The sequence below is a fragment of the Octopus bimaculoides genome, chromosome 16, assembly GCF_046866305.1.
Source record: "Octopus bimaculoides isolate indiv1 chromosome 16, ASM4686630v1, whole genome shotgun sequence".
In the NCBI taxonomy this organism is placed as follows: Eukaryota; Metazoa; Mollusca; class Cephalopoda; order Octopoda; family Octopodidae; genus Octopus; species Octopus bimaculoides.
This window is the reverse complement of record NC_142943.1, coordinates 42,584,884-42,597,383: the sequence shown is the minus strand read 5'-3', so window position 1 is coordinate 42,597,383 and position 12,500 is coordinate 42,584,884. Positions and strand designations below refer to the sequence as shown.

Below are 12,500 nucleotides of genomic sequence, written 5' to 3'. Positions count from 1 at the left end.
AATTTTCCTTAGGAGGATTTATACTTCCTCTGACTAATTCATGAATAAAAAAAAAATGATGGCTTAATGAGTTTACTGGAAATCGGAATTGGATCGTAGACTTACTTCACCCAAAGTCTCTTTCTTGCACCACGATACCAGTGAATAACTTTCTTTATATTTATTTTGATCATGAATTTGATGGAAGGCTGAAATGTTTAAGTGAGATGATGTAATATTCATGCTTTTTACCCTGAAATTAGTTTCAATCGGGAATCCAAACTGCATTACGATCTCATCTCATGATAATATTTCTACGAACTTGCAATAATTATTGATCTTGTGACTGAGACCAGAGGTGTAAATACTATCAAATATGTATGTCGGCTCTGTGCTGACAAAGGTAATTTAGTGCTAACGTATTTAATGTATGAACTTGTTCTCACTATAACGTCGGAATTATTAATATCCATCAATAGTTTATTGTTTTTTCCAGCTAATAATTTAGATGAAAGATGCCTGTTTGATATATTCTTTGCAAACAACTTGCAGACGCAAGTGCTATCAGATGAAAGCTCCGCATACCGGATGCTAGCATGTGTATGGAGTCATCAGGAGAAAATGCGCACCTTCCTTGGTTACAGCTGTTTCAACATTTTATAGTTTAAATAACGAGCTGGATTCATGAATATGAACAATGATTACATAATACTTATTATGTAATGGTGATAACATAGTGTAAAATCCATAGTCATTTTTTTAATGACCTAATATTATAGGTAACAACCACTAGTTATGATAATTATTTGCATTCAATAATGTTACTCCAACCTCGATAATCGTTAGAACCAATCCAATCCTTCAATTTCGTCGGTTTCTTCATATAAACTGCACTGTATTAGAAGAGTGAATAATTGTTAAGGATAAGTGTCATAGCCATAAGATTTATTTTGAGTGCTGTATGAGACAATCCGGAGATGCTTTTGCAATACTATAACTTCATAAGTGAAACATCGGCTTGCCAAAGCAGTGATGAGGCAATTACAATATTAAGTGTAGAACAATTGTTCATTTGCCATAGAAAACTCGATTTATTAAGAGAATGATATCTAAATAGTTATTTTCATTATTCTAGGTCTGAATAAATAAAATAACATTGTCTAACATGATTTTTGTCCTTGGATAGCAACTGTTTTTTCATATTTGTTTACCCCTAGAAAGCATGAAAAATGGCTAATATTTCCTTCAAACTTTGTTTTTGTTACATTTATTCAAACCCAAAAGAATCCCTCTCAACATATGGCTATGATGCTCCCCCTATACTCCTGCTCATCATCAGTGATGCACATATTGTCATCTACCAAGGGACATGCTCGAGTGGTTAAGGTCAAGCAACTGACAAATAAATCTGTGGTACTGAGCAGAATATTTACTATACAGATATTTCTGCTTCAGAAACTCAGTGCTGAATCTGTCTGAAAAGTAATGGAAAATAGATTCAGGTCACAAAAGTAAAGTTTGAAGGGAATCGTAGTTATTTCTTCTGATTTCTAGATAGAAGTAAATAGGAAATAACTCTTACTGACCAAAGTTAAAAAAAATAATAATAGATGTTAGTGTAATGAACTCACCTCAGACGGGTTGAGGATATCACCAGGACGGAGGTCCCTCCAAGTAACAACCAATGCCCAGGTAGCTTGGAAGGTCGAAATATTCAACCGTTTTGAGATGTGATTTAGGAAGAGTCTTTCTTCTTCGGTACGTATGCGCTTCAGAGGCCACATTTCATAGACATCATAGAATACGGCACTGGACGGGAAACGTTTGCTGGTCACTGCATCTGCCCAAAACGGAGCGATGATCACTTCATCTTGTTCACCGATATCTTTCTTCGGTAATTTATTGATTTTGAAGCCATCTTGTTTTATGATCAGGAAACCATCGGTGTGAATCTAAACGAAAGCAAAGCGCGAAGGATTTGCATTGAAATTATTTTTTAAAAAAAGTGTACAGAATATGGTCGGATCGAATCCAAATCCTACTTTTAAATATACATAAGTATAACTACACGCACACACACACACACACACACACACACACACACACACATCGACACACACATCGGCACTAACATGGCTTTATACATATATGCATATACACATACAAATACACGCACATACACGCATGCGCATGTATAACTTTGAATAACATAGTGTGAATCAGAAGGATAAAATATATTTGAATATTAGAAAACCTAGCTGGGAAAGAAAATTATAAACATATTCCTTGTATGATTTTGATGTACAGAAAAAGAGTGGAGGATTTCTCTGACAGACTGTTTCTCAGTTTGCTGACCGCTCGTCAGAAGAAAAGTACACGATATATGTATGCATATATGTATGTATGTATGTACGTACATATACACTCATATGAATATAAACACACGCACTATATATTCGTTTTTCACTTCAGATTTATTATTAATCTTATTTTATGTCCTTTGTCTGGAAATCTTTCGTTACACGATTTGTCGCCTCTTCAGCGACTCTCCATTCCATGTGTCTCCTGTTCTATGTAGATACTATACTTTCTATTGTTTTGCAAGACTAGGATTGGTATAACTATGTGGGCTATTTGGTTACTATTGCAGGTTAAGCAACCAAGTAGAGTCTAAACCTGGTTGTACTTCGAACACAGAAATTGAATGGCTGTAGCTAAATAATTGAATGGCTGTAGCTAAACACTGTAAATGATTCTAACGTGGTGCTTTATTGCTTCAGTTTCTTCTCTTACTTGCTTATTTGTCATCAATAATCAAACCTTTAAAACCCTTTAGGGCAGTGAGATGACAGAATCATTCCCATGAACCCATGTAGGACGAAATGCCTAGCGGCATTTCCGACTTTACGCCCTCAGCTCAAATGTTGCCGAGGTCGACTTTACCTTTCATCCTTTGGTGGTGGTGGTGGTGGTGAGTCGATAAAATAAATACCATTTGATTAGTGGCGGGGTGGCAGTGGGGTTGCTGTAATCGATTTACCTTCTCCCCTAATATTGTGGCCTTGTGCCAAAATATGAAATCAATAATCAAGCACATTCTCTTTTCGCCTCTACGTGGCCAGAAGAGAATTAGGAGGAGGATTAAAAATAAGTCTATCACTTACCCATATTCGTTTCCAAACTGTGCCCTTTGAAATCATTGCTGGGAAACCTACTTTACATATGATTGCGTTGCTGATGACGTCATCGCCTTTAATCAGTTTCTTTGACAGTCCTGCGTTGGTGGAAGAGCCGAATGGCAGCAGTTCTGGTGGTAAAAAAGATAACCAGATTAAGATAAACCATCACCTACCACATAGAAGATATATGAGGACAACAATGCCAATCCCGAATGGCTCTATGTTGTAACAAGACTTGCTAGAAAGTGCAGCTGGGGATCAGGTAGAGGCTGAGGTGTGGCGGGTAAGATGGGAAAGTAAGATAGAGAGAAGGAGAGAGGGAGAGAAGAGACCGACATTAAGAAACTCAACTGAGAGCAACAGGGTCCACTTGTTAAGGCTAAGTCACATTAAGGCTAAGGGGATTTTTGAATCATTTCATTTTGTGTATGTGTGTGCGTGTACGTACGCACACACACACACACATACACACACACACACACACACACATACCCGCGCACACGCACACACACATATACACACGTACATATAAAGTGTGCGTGTACAGACACACATAAATACACTCATACACACACACACACATATGTGTGTGTGTGACTGTATGAGGACGTGTGGCCTAGTGATAAGGGCTGCTGCACTCACAATCGCTAGATCGTGTGTTCGGTTACCGGACCAAGCGGCGCATTGGGTTCTTGAGCAAAGCGCTTCTTTTCACATTGCTCAAGTCCACTGAGGTATAAATGGGTCACCCTGCGACAGACTAAATTTCTCATCCAACAGAATGTTGGCCTGCTCACCTAGCCAGCAGGGTGGCATAATTCGAAAGCTAAAACGGTGCAAAGCGCATTGTGACCAGCGATGCATAGCAACACATCTAACAGTCTGGTCGACCACTTGACGTGTGTGTGTATATGTATATATATATATATATATATATGTGTGTATATATATATATATATATATATATATATATATATATATATATATATATATATATATACCTTTAAATATATAGATGCACATACACACACAGACGCACACACATACACAGACGCACGCACACACACACACACACACACACACACACACACACACACACACACAAACACACACACACATACACATACCAGAAACGTATGATTGCAAAGCAAACATCTAAACCATGATGCTCTGTGAGTGTGTACATAATTTTATACTTACTGATTCTTGGGAAAGGCGTAGTAATAACTGGAATTGTGGTTTTCCGTTGCGGAAGCGAGGTCGTCGTGGAAGATTGGCGAAACGAAAGGGTTGAAGGCACATGGTCTTTTGGGAAAGTTGTTGGATATTTCACAGTGGTACTTGGTGGTACTTTTGTTGAAGTTGGTCCTGTTGGTAACTGGGTTCGTTCCGTGTTGCGAGACGTCGTTCTTCGTTGTGTAGCGGTTGTTGTTGCAATTTTTGTGGTACTTTTGATCGGTGTTGTTGCTGGCAATCTCGTAGTTTTTGTTGTTGTTGGTTTTGTTGTCGTCTTTATTGCTGTGTGCACTGTAGTGGCTTTTGCTGTTGTTGTTGGTGGTGGTGCTGTTGTAGTGTTTCTTATTAATGTGGGTACTGTTGTAGATTTTGTTGTTTTCGTTGGTACTGGTGTAGATTTTGTTGCTGCTGTTGGTATTGTTGTAGGTTTTATTGCAGCTGCTGCTTTTGTGGATAGTATTGTTGTTAGCACCGTTGTTGATTTTGTTGTTGCTGGTACTGTTGAAGTACTTGTCGTTGGTACTGTTCTAGAGTTTGCTGTTGTTGTTGGTACTGTCGTGGAGGTTATTGGTGTCGTTGGTACTATTGTGGGGTTTGTTGTTGGTACTGTTGTAGTTTTGGTTGTCTTTGGTCCTGTTGTGAGGTCTGAAGTTGTTGGGACTGTTGTGGGGTTTGCTATTGTTATTGGTACTATAGCGGATGTTATCGTCGTTGGTACTGTTGTGGGGTTTGTTGTAGTTGTCGGTATTGTTGTGGGCTTCATTGCTGTTGTGCTGTTTGTTGTCTTTATTATAGTTGTCGAGATTGTCGTTGCTGGTACTGTTCGGGACTTTGTTGTTGTTGGTACTGTTGTGAATTTTGTAGTGGTTGTTGACGTTGTTGGTACTGTTGTGGGTCTCGTTTTTGTGGTTGGTACATTTGTGGTTTTTATTGTCGCTGGTACTGTTGTCCGATTTGTTGTTGTTGGTACTGTTGTGAATTTTGCTGCGTTTGATACAGTTGTAGTGGTTGTTGACGTTGTTGGTACTGTTGTGGGTCTCGTTTTTGTGGTTGGTACCTTTGTGGTTTTTATTGTCGCTGGTACTGTTGTCGGATTTGTTGTTGTTGGTACTGTTGTGAATGTTGCTGCTTTTGGTACAGTTGTAATGGTTGTTGACGTTGTTGGTACTGTTGTGGGACTCGTTTTTGTGGTTGGTACCTTTGTGGTTTTTATTGTCGCTGGTACTGTTGTCGGATTTGTTGTTGTTGGTACTGTTGTGAATTTTGCTGCGTTTGATACAGTTGTAGTGGTTGTTGACATTGTTGGTACTGTTGTGGGTCTCGTTTTTGTGGTTGGTACCTTTGTGGTTTTTATTGTCGCTGGTACTGTTGTCGGATTTGTTGTTGTTGGTACTGTTGTTAATTTTGCTGCGTTTGATACAGTTGTAGTGGTTGTTGACATTGTTGGTACTGTTGTGGGTCTCGTTTTTGTGGTTGGTACCTTTGTGGTTTTTATTGTCGCTGGTACTGTTGTCGGATTTGTTGTTGTTGGTACTGTTGTGAATTTTGCTGTTTTTGCTACAGTTGTAGTGGTTGTTGACGTTGTTGGTACTGTTGTGGGTCTCGTTTTTGTGGTTGGTACCTTTGTGGTTTTTATTGTCGCTGGTACTGTTGTCGGATTTGTTGTTGTTGGTACTGTTGTGAATGTTGCTGCTTTTGGTACAGTTGTAGTGGTTGTTGACGTTGTTGGTACTGTTGTGGGTCTCGTTTTTGTGGTTGGTACCTTTGTGGTTTTTATTGTCGCTGGTACTGTTGTCGGATTTGTTGTTGTTGGTACTGTTGTGAATTTTGCTGTTTTTGATACAGTTGTAGTGGTTGTTGGTGTTGTTGGTACTGTTGTGGGTCTCGTTTTTGTGGTTGGTACCATTGTGGTTTTTATTGTCGCTGGTACTGTTGTCGGATTTGTTGTTGTTGGTACTGTTGTGAATTTTGCTGTTTTTGATACAGTTGTAGTGGTTGTTGGTGTTGTTGGTACTGTTGTGGGTCTCGTTTTTGTGGTTGGTACCATTGTGGTTTTTATTGTCGCTGGTACTGTTGTCGGATTTGTTGTTGTTGGTACTGTTGTCGGATTTGTTGTTGTTGGTACTGTTGTGAATTTTGCTGCGTTTGATACAGTTGTAGTGGCTGTTGACGTTGTTGGTACTGTTGTGGGTCTCGTTTTTGTGGTTGGTAACTTTGTGGTTTTTATTGTCGCTGGTACTGTTGTCGGATTTGTTGTTGTTGGTACTGTTGTGAATTTCGCTGTTTTTGGTACAGTTGTAGTGGTTGTTGGTGTTGTTGGTACTGTTGTGGGTCTCGTTTTTGTGGTTGGTACCTTTGTGGTTTTTATTGTCGCTGGTACTGTTGTCGGATTTGTTGTTGTTGGTACTGTTGTGAATTTTGCTGTTTTTGGTACAGTTGTAGTGGTTGTTGGTGTTGTTGGTACTGTTGTGGGTCTCGTTTTTGTGGTTGGTACATTTGTGGTTTTTATTGTCGCTGGTACTGTTGTCGGATTTGTTGTTGTTGGTACTGTTGTGAATTTTGCTGTTTTTGATACAGTTGTAGTGGTTGTTGGTGTTGTTGGTACTGTTGTGGGTCTCGTTTTTGTGGTTGGTACATTTGTGGTTTTTATTGTCGCTGGTACTGTTGTCGGATTTGTTGTTGTTGGTACTGTTGTGAATTTTGCTGTTTTTGGTACAGTTGTAGTGGTTGTTGGTGTTGTTGGTACTGTTGTGGGTCTCGTTTTTGTCGTTGGTACCTTTGTGGTTTTTATTGTCGCTGGTACTGTTGTCGGATTTGTTGTTGTTGGTACTGTTGTGAATTTTGCTGTTTTTGGTACAGTTGTAGTGGTTGTTGACGTTGTTGGTACTGTTGTGGGTCTCGTTTTTGTGGTTGGTACCATTGTGGTTTTTATTGTCGCTGGTACTGTTGTCGGATTTGTTGTTGTTGGTACTGTTGTGAATTTTGCTGTTTTTGGTACAGTTGTAGTGGTTGTTGGTGTTGTTGGTACTGTTGTGGGTCTCGTTTTTGTGGTTGGTACCTTTGTGGTTTTTATTGTCGCTGGTACTGTTGTCGGATTTGTTGTTGTTGGTACTGTTGTGAATTTTGCTGTTTTTGATACAGTTGTAGTGGTTGTTGGTGTTGTTGGTACTGTTGTGGGTCTCGTTTTTGTGGTTGGTACCTTTGTGGTTTTTATTGTCGCTGGTACTGTTGTCGGATTTGTTGTTGTTTGTACTGTTGTGAATTTTGCTGTTTTTGGTACAGTTGTAGTGGTTGTTGGTGTTATTGGTACTGTTGTGGGTCTCGTCTTTGTGGTTGGCACCTTTGTGGTTTTTATTGTCGCTGGTACTGTTGTCGGATTTGTTGTTGTTGGTACTGTTGTGAATTTTGCTGTTTTTGATACAGTTGTAGTGGTTGTTGGTGTTGTTGGTACTGTTGTGGGTCTCGTTTTTGTGGTTGGTACCTTTGTGGTTTTTATTGTCGCTGGTACTGTTGTCGGATTTGTTGTTGTTTGTACTGTTGTGGGTCTTGTTTTTGTGGTTGGTACCTTTGTGGTTTTTATTGTCGCTGGTACTGTTGTCGGATTTGTTGTTGTTGGTACTGTTGTGAATTTCGCTGTTTTTGGTACAGTTATAGTGGTTGTTGGTGTTGTTGGTACTGTTGTGGGTCTCGTTTTTGTGGTTGGTACCTTTGTGGTTTTTATTGTCGCTGGTACTGTTGTCGGATTTGTTGTTGTTGGTACTGTTGTGAATTTTGCTGTTTTTGGTACAGTTGTAATGGTTGTTGGTGTTGTTGGTACTGTTGTGGGTCTCGTTTTTGTGGTTGGTACCTTTGTGGTTTTTATTGTCGCTGGTACTGTTGTCCGAATTGATATTGTTGGTACTATTGTGGGCTTTCTTGTCACTAGATTTGCTGTGGGTTTTGCTGTCACTGTTGATATTGTTGTTTGTGATTTTAGTTTTCTTAATGGCATTGTTCCCGTTGTTGATATAATTGTAGTGGTTGCAGCTGTTGTTGTTGGTGCTAATGTATCCAGCCTCATTGTTGATTTTGGTACAGTTGAGGTTTTTGCGGTCTGCTTTGTTGTTGTTGGCGTAGAATCAAGGGCAGTTGGCAGCATTTTTGATCGTGCTGATGTTGCAGACCTTGTGGAAAATATTATTCCAGTCGTGCTTATGTTTGTTAGTCTAGCAGTGGTTGTCGTTGTTGGCACAATTTTAGTATCAGCTATTGCTAGTTCGGTGGAGGATGTTGATGGATGTGTTGCAATTATTGTTGCCGATGTTGTGTTTGATATTGCAGTCTGTTTAGTCGTTGTACTTTGTGGTGTTGTGTTTGTTAAATCTGCAGTGCTTTTTGTTGTGTCAGTTGTGATATGTCTTACTTCTGTTCTGTTAGTTGATATTTGTACAGTTATGTTTTTTGATGGTAGTGATGTGGTTGTTGGCAGCGTGGTTCTCATGGGTGGAGTAGAAGTGGTTTTTGTCGTCCTTAGTTTTGAGGATGTGTTTGATGCTGCTTCTGTTGTGGTTGTTGTTGGTACCGAAGATGTCGCAGCTATGAGAACAGTTCTGCTTGTTAATATAGGATGCATTGTTTCATTTGGTTGTTTTGAGTGTGTTGTTGGTAAGGCCGTGGCGTATGTTGTTACCGCAGTAGTTACTGACGCTGGCTCCGTTGTTAGTTCTATTGTAGTTATTCGTTGCGTTGTGGTTGTTGGTACTGTCGTGGCTGCTGGTTTTGTTGTGGTTGTTGATTTTGATGCAATTGTAGATATGATTGTGGTTGTTGGTTCTGTTATAGTTGTTGCTTCAGTTGTAATCGCTGATTCTGTTGTGGTTGTTGGTTCTGTTGTGGTTGTTGATTCTGTTGTGGTTGTCGGTTCTGTTGTGGTTGTCGGTTCTGTTGTGGTTGTTGGTTCTGTTGTGGTTGTAGTTTGTGTTGTGGTTGTCGGTTCTGTTGTGGTTGTTGGTTCTGTTGTGGTTGTAGTTTGTGTTGTGGTTGTCGGTTCTGTTGTGGTTGTTGCTTCTGTTGTGGTTGTAGTTTGTGTTGTGGTTGTCGGTACTGTTGTGGTTGTTGGTTCTGTTGTGGTTGTAGTTTGTGTTGTGGTTGTCGGTTCTGTTGTGGTTGTTGCTTCTGTTGTGGTTGTAGTTTGTGTTGTGGTTGTCGGTTCTGTTGTGGTTGTTGCTTCTGTTGTGGTTGTAGTTTGTGTTGTGGTTGTCGGTTCTGTTGTGGTTGTTGGTTCTGTTGTGGTTGTTGCTTCTGTTGTGGTTGTAGTTTGTGTTGTGGTTGTCGGTACTGTTGTGGTTGTTGGTTCTGTTGTGGTTGTAGTTTGTGCTGCGGTTGTCGGTTCTGTTGTGGTTGTCGGTTCTGTTGTGGTTGTTGGTTCTGTTGTGGTTGTAGTTTGTGTTGTGGTTGTCGGTACTGTTGTGGTTGTTGGTTCTGTTGTGGTTGTAGTTTGTGTTGTGGTTGTCGGTTCTGTTGTGGTTGTTTGTTCTGTTGTGGTTGTTGGTTCTGTTGTGGTTGTAGTTTGTGTTGTGGTTGTCGTTTCTGTTGTTGTTGTTGGTTCTGTTGTGGTTGTTGGTTCTGTTGTGGTTGTTGGTTCTGTTGTGGTTGTAGTTTGTGTTGTGGTTGTCGGTTCTGTTGTGGTTGTTGGTTCTGTTGTGGTTGTTGGTTCTGTTGTGGTTGTAGTTTGTGTTGTGGTTGTCGTTTCTGTTGTTGTTGTTGGTTCTGTTGTGGTTGTTGGTTCTGTTGTGGTTGTTGCTTCTGTTGTGGTTGTAGTTTGTGTTGTGGTTGTCGGTACTGTTGTGGTTGTTGGTTCTGTTGTGGTTGTAGTTTGTGTTGTGGTTGTCGGTACTGTTGTGACTGTTGGTTCTGTTGTGGTTGTAGTTTGTGTTGTGGTTGTCGGTTCTGTTGTGGTTGTTGGTTCTGTTGTGGTTGTAGTTTGTGTTGTGGTTGTCGGTTCTGTTGTGGTTGTTGCTTCTGTTGTGGTTGTAGTTTGTGTTGTGGTTGTCGGTTCTGTTGTGGTTGTTGCTTCTGTTGTTGTTGTAGTTTGTGTTGTGGTTGTCGGTTCTGTTGTGGTTGTTGGTTCTGTTGTGGTTGTTGATTCTGTTGTGGTTGTCGGTTCTGTTGTGGTTGTCGGTTCTGTTGTGGTTGTTGCTTCTCTTGTGGTTGTAGTTTGTGTTGTGGTTGTCGGTTCTGTTGTGGTTGTTGGTTCTGTTGTGGTTGTAGTTTGTGTTGTGGTTGTCGGTTCTGTTGTGGTTGTTGCTTCTGTTGTGGTTGTAGTTTGTGTTGTGGTTGTCGGTACTGTTGTGGTTGTTGGTTCTGTTGTGGTTGTAGTTTGTGTTGTGGTTGTTGGTTCTGTTGTGGTTGTTGCTTCTGTTGTGGTTGTAGTTTGTGTTGTGGTTGTCGGTACTGTTGTGGTTGTTGGTTCTGTTGTGGTTGTAGTTTGTGTTGCGGTTGTCGGTTCTGTTGTGGTTGTCGGTTCTGTTGTGGTTGTTGGTTCTGTTGTGGTTGTAGTTTGTGTTGTGGTTGTCGGTACTGTTGTGGTTGTTGGTTCTGTTGTGGTTGTAGTTTGTGTTGTGGTTGTCGGTTCTGTTGTGGTTGTTTGTTCTGTTGTGGTTGTTGGTTCTGTTGTGGTTGTTGCTTCTGTTGTGTTTGTAGTTTGTGTTGTGGTTGTCGGTTCTGTTGTGATTGTAGTTTGTGTTGTGGTTGTCGGTACTGTTGTGGTTGTTGGTTCTGTTGTGTTTGTCGTTTGTGTTGTGGTTGTCGGTTCTGTTGTGGTTGTCGGTTCTGTAGTGGTTGTTGGTTCTGTTGTAGTTGTAGTTTGTGTTGTGGTTGTCGGTTCTGTTGTGGTTGTTGGTTCTGTTGTGGTTGTAGTTTGTGTTGTGGTTGTCGGTTCTGTTGTGGTTGTTGGTTCTGTTGTGGTTGTAGTTTGTGTTGTGGTTGTCGGTTCTGTTGTGGTTGTTGGTTCTGTTGTGATTGTAGTTTGTGTTGTGGTTGTCGGTTCTGTTGTGGTTGTTGGTTCTGTTGTGGTTGTAGTTTGTGTTGTGGTTGTCGGTACTGTTGTGCTTGTTGGTTCTGTTGTGGTTGTAGTTTGTGTTGTGGTTGTCGGTTCTGTTGTGGTTGTTGGTTCTGTTGTGGTTGTAGTTTGTGTTGTGGTTGTCGGTACTGTTGTGGTTGTTGGTTCTGTTGTGGTTGTAGTTTGTGTTGTGGTTGTCGGTTCTGTTGCGGTTGTTGCTTCTGTTGTGGTTGTAGTTTGTGTTGTGGTTGTCGGTTCTGTAGTGGTTGTTGGTTCTGTTGTAGTTGTAGTTTGTGTTGTGGTTGTCGGTTCTGTTGTGGTTGTTGGTTCTGTTGTGGTTGTAGTTTGTGTTGTGGTTGTCGGTTTTGTTGTGGTTGTTGGTTCTGTTGTGGTTGTAGTTTGTGTTGTGGTTGTCGGTTCTGTTGTGGTTGTTGGTTCTGTTGTGATTGTAGTTTGTGTTGTGGTTGTCGGTTCTGTTGTGGTTGTTGGTTCTGTTGTGGTTGTAGTTTGTGTTGTGGTTGTCGGTTCTGTTGTGGTTGTTGGTTCTGTTGTGGTTGTAGTTTGTGTTGTGGTTGTCGGTTCTGTTGTGGTTGTTGGTTCTGTTGTGATTGTAGTTTGTGTTGTGGTTGTCGGTTCTGTTGTGGTTGTTGGTTCTGTTGTGGTTGTAGTTTGTGTTGTGGTTGTCGGTACTGTTGTGCTTGTTGGTTCTGTTGTGGTTGTAGTTTGTGTTGTGGTTGTCGGTTCTGTTGTGGTTGTTGGTTCTGTTGTGGTTGTAGTTTGTGTTGTGGTTGTCGGTACTGTTGTGGTTGTTGGTTCTGTTGTGGTTGTAGTTTGTGTTGTGGTTGTCGGTTCTGTTGCGGTTGTTGCTTCTGTTGTGGTTGTAGTTTGTGTTGTGGTTGTCGGTTCTGTAGTGGTTGTTGGTTCTGTTGTAGTTGTAGTTTGTGTTGTGGTTGTCGGTTCTGTTGTGGTTGTTGGTTCTGTTGTGGTTGTAGTTTGTGTTGTGGTTGTCGGTTTTGTTGTGGTTGTTGGTTCTGTTGTGGTTGTAGTTTGTGTTGTGGTTGTCGGTT

The 12,500-nt window shown here is 40.7% G+C and overlaps 1 protein-coding gene across 1 annotated transcript in view; it reads right to left on the bottom strand.

Moving 5' to 3' along the window:
* Positions 1–3,931, bottom strand: part of LOC106879239 (uncharacterized) — a 76,358-nt gene extending 72,427 nt beyond the window's left edge. Inside the window, exons 1-3 of the mRNA XM_089364840.1 lie at positions 3,832–3,931; positions 3,144–3,286; positions 1,611–1,931 (exon numbers count right to left, since the gene is read on the bottom strand). Coding sequence (XP_089220966.1) covers positions 1,611–1,931; positions 3,144–3,286; positions 3,832–3,931 — 564 coding nt within the window. The remainder of the gene's footprint in view (positions 1–1,610; positions 1,932–3,143; positions 3,287–3,831) is intronic.
* Between the last annotated feature and the right edge of the window lie 8,569 nt (positions 3,932–12,500).